This window comes from Protobothrops mucrosquamatus, unplaced genomic scaffold, assembly GCF_001527695.2.
Source record: "Protobothrops mucrosquamatus isolate PMUCROS unplaced genomic scaffold, P.Mucros_1.0 scaffold2054, whole genome shotgun sequence".
Classification (NCBI taxonomy): Eukaryota; Metazoa; Chordata; class Lepidosauria; order Squamata; family Viperidae; genus Protobothrops; species Protobothrops mucrosquamatus.
The window spans coordinates 69,137-75,963 of NW_015388160.1; the positions used below are offsets into that span (position 1 = coordinate 69,137).

The following is a 6,827-nucleotide window of genomic DNA, read 5'->3' on the forward strand; positions in this document are numbered from 1 at the left end:
GTCGCTTTCCTTCCCGAGGGAGGGAGGGAGGAGGGCTTCTGTGGATTGGCACTCGAAGTGACTTCGCTCTTTCAGGCGGCTCGATGACGCGAGCGCTTCGGCGCTGGGAGTGTCTGCTGGTGACGTCTTCTGCGAAAGGCGGGTCACGTGACAGAGCTCCATTCATTTACAAAAAAAAAAAAAAAAAAAAGAGGAAAGAAAGAGAGAAGCGCCTCACCCACTCTATAAAAGCCACGCCGATGGCTGAGCGACGCAAACAGCAAGCCAGCTTCCTCGGAACAGCAACCCTTCAGGCCAGCCAAACGCGCCAACCAGCTACTAGCGCGCGAATCAGACCAGCAGCGAAGACCGGATAAAAAGGCTTCACCCCTCCCGGCTCAGATCCAGCTCATTGGGGTGGGAGGGGAAAATACAGAAATTACCCGAACGGAATAAATCATCCGAGGCTGCTTTGACCAAGAAACCCAGCCGAGCCGGAGGAGTGTTTTAAAAAAGGCGCCGAGGAAGGAGACCGAAAGGACAAAAGGGGGTCTTTTATTTGCCCTTCCGCGCTGTCCGCCCTGACTCGAGCGATGGTCAACATGCAAGTGTGCGCCCTGGATTGCGAGACGCTGCGCGACCTGCTCCAAGACCGCGGCTTACAATGCCTGGTGCTGGACTGCCGATCCTTTTTCGCCTTCAACTCCTCGCACGTCCGAGGCTCTTGCAACGTCCGCCTCAGCACCATCGTGCGGCGGAGGGCCAAGGGCGCCGTGGGCTTGGAGCACATTCTCCCCAACGAGGAAGCCCGCGCCCGCCTGCACAAGCGCCTCTACAACGCCGTGGTGCTGCTGGACGAGCGCAGCGCCGATCTCCAGGCGCCCAAGCGGGACAGCACCCTCCAGCTGGCTCTTAACACCCTCTGCAGGGAAGCCCGGGACGCCCGCATCTGCTTCCTCAAGGGTGAGTTTTCGCTCCGGAGTCAGATCGCTTTCTCTCTGGGTTCTTCCCCCGGACCCGACCCTCGGGTAGGGTTGCCAGGTCTGTTTCCAAAAAATAGCGGACAAGCGGAGGGGGGGGTTTAAGTAGTAAAAAAAGTAGACTGTACAGCTTTAGATTACGTACCATTTCATCATAAAGCTTTTGAATAAAAAAAATGTCCACTATTTTGTGAAAAAAAATAGTGAACATAATGTGAAAAAAGTGGACTGTCCACTCAAATAGTGGACACCTGGCAACCCTACCCTCGGGTTTACAGAGGGGGAAACTAACCCGAATGGAATTTGGAGTTTAAAGGAAAGCCATAGTTTTCGGAAGAACGGCTGAGAAGCTGTGACTTAACAGCGGCTCCCTCTTTGGACGCCCGGCTCCGGAGGGACTACTTGGGTCACTGCCACCACATTCCCGTCTTCTGAAGCCTGCCCCAGGAACCGGCTTTGTTTCTCCAAATATATTTATTAACAGCCCGGTTTTCTCTTTTTATTTTCTTCCAGGAGGTTACGAAGTCTTCTCTTCCACCTTCCCTGAGCTTTGCACCAAGCCCTCGGCCCCTAAAGGCCTCACTTTGCCGCTCAGCACCACCGTTGCCCCTGGCAGTGCCGATTCCGGCTGCAGCTCCTGTGGAACTCCTCTCTATGATCAGGTCAGTTGACATCCTTCAAAGGAGGCTAGGTGGCCATAGAGGTGTGGGTGTGGGTGTGTTGGTGGTGGTGGGTGGTGTAGTTACATTGGCCCATGTAAAAGTTATTTCAATTTTGTATTTGACAAGGGCGCGTAAAACAAGGGCATCGTAATGATGAGAACAATCATTCTGGAATAGTGGCAATTTTTAACTGGGGCTTAACAGATCCTGTTCTTCTCTCTTTCAGGGTGGTCCAGTGGAAATCCTACCTTTCCTGTATTTAGGCAGCGCCTATCATGCTTCCAGAAAAGACATGTTGGATACTTTGGGGATCACCGCCTTGATCAATGTCTCTGCAAACTGCCCTAACCATTTTGAAGGGCACTATCAGTACAAAAGCATCCCTGTGGAAGACAACCACAAAGCTGACATCAGTTGCTGGTTTAATGAAGCTATTGACTTCATAGGTAAATGCTTTTTCTTTCTGCAGCTGTCCCATTTGGATTCCAAATTTATAATGTCCCGCGTGCCAGTTTTTTAGGAGCCTTCTTTGGTAGATAGCTAGGGAGGATTAAGACAGCAACAATTAAAATATATCTGTACTTGTGCTGATGCTTTGAGTTTCTTTGGACAATAGTTTTGTACATTACAAAGAACATTAAGAGCTTCATGTGTGACGTCACTGAATTCAGTGATGAGGGTGTTGTAAAGAGTCGCTAGTAATCTGATCCCTTCTCACGCTGACAGCATTTTCAAGGTAGCCTTTTCAGCAAAAATTAAGTGGCCAATTAGAATAAATTACTTGCATGTTCAGACAGTGCATCCCCAACCTATCATTGCTGTCTCCCTTCCCAGCTGAATATTAAGGTGCTAGGAAAGATTCTCCCTTCAGGCCAAAGCATCTCGGAAAAAGATGTACTAAGCTTTATGTTTTCTTCATTGTTTCAGACTCCATCAAAAACAATGGCGGACGAGTGTTTGTCCACTGCCAAGCCGGAATCTCCCGCTCCGCAACCATTTGTCTTGCTTATCTTATGAGGACCAACCAAGTCAAGCTGGATGAAGCCTTTGAGTTTGTGAAACAGAGAAGAAGCATCATCTCCCCTAACTTTAGCTTCATGGGCCAGCTGTTGCAGTTTGAGTCCCAGGTCCTTGCTCCAAATTGCTCAGCAGAGGCTGGAAGCCCAGCTATGTCTGCACTGGACAGAGGAGCATCCACTACAACTGTCTTCAATTTCCCTGTTTCCATCCCTGTTCATCCTGCTTCCAATGCACTTAACTATCTTCAGAGCCCCATCACCACATCTCCAAGCTGTTGAAAGGCAGGTGCCAACTGACTCTCTACAAAGACTTGACATCTTGTTACCTGAAAAGTGCAATAACTTTAGGAGGAGATCTATTAGTTTATATGGGTCTCCTTTTGTTATATCTACAAAGCAATACAGAATCACCAGCAGATCAACATTTCTGACTCCAGAAAGCGAGGTTCTTTCTGATAGATGATCTTGACAGAGAGGCATTTTTGACCAATGTTTAGATGCCCACAAAGGAGACAAAGCACAAAGGACTTTGCTTTCTACTCCTGAAAAATTCCCATTACTGTCTTTTTCCCCATTGCTGTTTCAGTAGCAAATCCAACAGAATTCTCATTCTCTGGGTATGCTTGTACAAGAAGATCTTTGTATTTATTTATTTTTTATCGTGTAATTGCAATGACTGTTTGTCTTCAAGTCTGAATTTTCATTTTCTTGTCTTTTTTTTTTAAAAAAAGAAAGAAACAAAATACCTCAGGTGGGTTTTTTTGGTACTGTAATCCTACAAAAACATCTTAAAACTGTTTCCAAAGCACTGACATGGAAAGCACAAAGAAGTGTTGTGAGGGTTTTTTGGTTGCTAGTGGTTGTATGCTTGCTGAATTTATTTATGATGTGAAATAATATATTTTCTTCTTATAAAAGAAGACAGGTTTTGTAATAATTATGCCTTTTATACAAACCAAATAAATTATGACATTTCTATTAAAAAAAATCCTTTAAACGTTCCCCCCCCCTTTCTTTCTTAGTAATGGCAAGATCAGAAAGCAGACATTTCTGGCTTGCTAGCTGATGGACTCTTGTCAAGTTGATCCTTCCCACAATCATGACAGAACCCTGGAAGTCTATGTTGTCCCTAAAAACACTCCTGCCTTCCCGTTCAGAAAAGATGAGAAATGGGATCTTGTACTCAGCAAAGGAAAGAAAAACACATAATTAGTTCTTCTAAGCAGTGGATGTCAGCCAGATGATTAGTGTTGTCAGATCTGACTGTGTGGATCATCCAGATGAGAAGGAGGAAAAGAGATCCAGTGCCACTATTAAGATGACCTACATTATTAGCATGGCCAACATTAATCATATGAAAATATCTATGACTATTTGATGAAAAGCATTCCATTGCTTCGACTGCAGCTCCTATCATCTTTCAGATACGGTATCTAAGTAAGGATGGGAGGTAGAGTTCAGCAGTAGGTGTATATCCCTAGTTTAATGGTTACCATTTCTAATAAACTCTTGCTTACTACCAGAGACAAATCATTAAGGAAGTTCCAAAATGCAGCACACAATTTCCATTAAAATCCTTTTAAAGACTGGGCCATATTATAATAACTTCCTTCCCCCCACATCTTTTTTTTCCAGAAGTTACAGTTCTCTGAAAAAGAAAAAAAAAAGAGGTAAAGGCCTGTCTGAGTATTGGGCCATGGAAATAGACATGGGCAAAACAATTCATTAAATTTGAATCTGTATTAAATCTGTATTTTTACAGATCATGCTTGAAGCAACTCATTTTTATTGTGAAGATTTTTTTTTCTCCGTAAGAATTCGGAATCATTTCCAGCTGCTATTCACCTCAAAATGTGCTGCTGTTGCTGACTGAGTGATGCTTTCTATGATTCTTCTGTGGATATGCCTCAGGGAGAGAAGAACGCCTCAGGGTTTCCTATGAGTGGAAGATGATTTGGTTGACCAATTTCTTCTTAATCTCACTCAGACATTGGAAGTAAGTTGGTTATTGTTTTCATTTTATAAATGAGCTGGAAAGAGACTTTAACATTGCATGAATGATCTCAGAGAGGTTTTGTGGACCAGCATTAACATTTCTTCTCTGCAATATTTTATTCACATGGCATGTTAAGCCATGGTTTATTTAGCAATGGTTTATTTCTCAACTTCAGAGGTCTAGGCTCCCACATGATGCTAAGTCACAAATCGTGATTTAAAACCATACTGAATGGGTTTACAGAAGACTAAATCATATAACATTTTGTGATTTTCTTGTGATTTAGCAAGTTGTATGAACCCATCACAAACTGAAGCTACTGAACCACATATGCAAAACCTGGTTAATTCCAGTGGGCAGTGCATTTACATAATTATATTTTTTACAGAAAAAGTATAAGATGATTAACTTATTTTTGGTTTTGTATTTTGTGAGCCCACCTATTCTGATTGTTTCAGCAAGCAATTATTAAAATACACCCCAATTTAGGATGATGTATGAATCCAGTACTGGCAGCTAATCGGTAGGAATTTCACAACTACCTGCCTTTTCTTCTTTAATGAATTCTATTCAGTAAAAAAAGAATATGAAAAATACAGGAAATATTGGAGGGTTGCAAATGGAAGATGCTAATAGAGTCCTTTGAAACTTTCTTTGAACAAGGCAGGGTGACTGAAGAGTTCAGACGTGGTCTGTAAGGACCCTCCATTGCTGGACTAGATGACAGGATCTCAGAGTTACTTGATTTGTTATAAAATCATGGCCTGATATCTAAGAAGAAATATGAACTGTACTTTTACATTGGGGGGGGGAAGGTATCACAATTGCCATCATATTCTTGTGTTCATCTGATTTTTCCTTTAGAAAGCTTTGTCTGTAAATATCTTGAACCATATAGAGTGAAAAAGTTAACATTAGGTGTTATTTCTTCACTCAACATACTGTACATTTAAAGCCATACAAAGAAATGTTAATAAAAATAAACAAAAGTCTGTGACATTATAGATTCGGGAATTTCAGAATTCCAAATTCCCACACAGCCATAAATTGAATGAATTTGATCTAAATCTCTATCAGTGACATTCTCTGATTGTAAAAATAAATCACATTGAAAGATAACATCAGATATTCTATCCAGAATAAATACACTGAGCCTTAAACTAACTAATATTTTAGTTTAGTGCATTGTGTGAAGCTAGTCCACCTGGTTAGTTGACAGTTCAGTGTCACGTATCAGAAAATTTTGTTAATTGAGAAAAATATGATCAAGGATGTCTTCTGATCGTAATTGTAAAGAAGGTAGATAACCATAATTACTTTCATTCACTGTGTTAACATTCCTATAACTGTGATATAGGCTGTGGGTGATTTAGTTATGTTTAACTGACAAAGTCATTATACTATATACAGTACATTACACTAAAATACAAGTATGGTTTAGGACTAGGTTTACACAATACATTAAACCAAAACCAACCCCACAATAATGCTTAGCACAATATGTGAATTCAGAGTATTGGAAGATGCCTTGATCATAGTTCGGAACGCATACAATTCAACTAGATTGGGTTCTGTGGTCTTTCCTTAGCAAAGGCCTGACCCCTGGGCATTAAGGTCAGGACCTTCTTAGATGTGGAACCACACTGAGAGAATTTCGTCTCTTGGAAGCCCTCTGTCTTCCTTTGTTGTTGAAAACATTTTCCAGCCAGAAGACTTTATTGTTGCTCTTACCTTTCTGTTTTGTTACTATATGCATCAAGTCTTCTTCTTAATGCAAGCTGCTTTGAAATATTAGTTCGCAAAGTGGAGTTTAAGCGAATAAGTTTTAAAAAGAGCAGGAATGAGTTCTATCCTTCGTATTGCTCCTTTCATCACTCCACTCCCTCATGTTTCTTATGTAACAGCGTCTTCTGTTTTGGTATGGGGCCGGGCAAAGTGATTCTACCTTTAAACTGAGCGCAGTCAATGGAAAAATACATCTTGGCATCCACCACGATTTGTCTGATTAAAGAAAGCTCATACAGATCTGTTTAATGGAATTTCCAAAGAGATTTCATTCAGCAAAGGGTAGGAAAAAGAATTGTTTTATCAATTCTTTCGCAGAACAATTCATTTCTTACTTGGCAGTCAAAGCAAGTTTTCGATCTAAGCCAGTACTGGATGATGGGCACACAGAAGTATAGTTTGGGAC

The 6,827-nt window shown here is 41.8% G+C and overlaps 1 protein-coding gene across 1 annotated transcript; it reads left to right on the forward strand.

Moving 5' to 3' along the window:
- The first annotated feature begins 263 nt into the window (after positions 1–263).
- On the forward strand, positions 264–4,282 carry DUSP1 (dual specificity phosphatase 1). The gene is made up of 4 exons (XM_015823928.1): positions 264–942; positions 1,473–1,621; positions 1,848–2,067; positions 2,549–4,282. Exons 1-4 carry the CDS (start codon positions 573–575, stop codon positions 2,917–2,919), a joined length of 1,110 nt encoding a protein of 369 aa, XP_015679414.1. The 5' UTR covers positions 264–572; the 3' UTR covers positions 2,920–4,282.
- The last annotated feature ends 2,545 nt before the right edge of the window (positions 4,283–6,827 follow it).

Excerpts from the sequence above, each read along its gene's own strand:
- DUSP1 (XM_015823928.1), top strand. The coding sequence starts at position 573 with ATGGTCAACATGCAAGTGTGCGCCCTGGATTGCGAGACGCTGCGCGAC. Across the intron at positions 943-1,472 it reads CCGCATCTGCTTCCTCAAGG|GAGGTTACGAAGTCTTCTCT; the intron begins GTGAGTTTTCGC and ends ATTTTCTTCCAG. Across the intron at positions 2,068-2,548 it reads TGAAGCTATTGACTTCATAG|ACTCCATCAAAAACAATGGC; the intron begins GTAAATGCTTTT and ends TCATTGTTTCAG.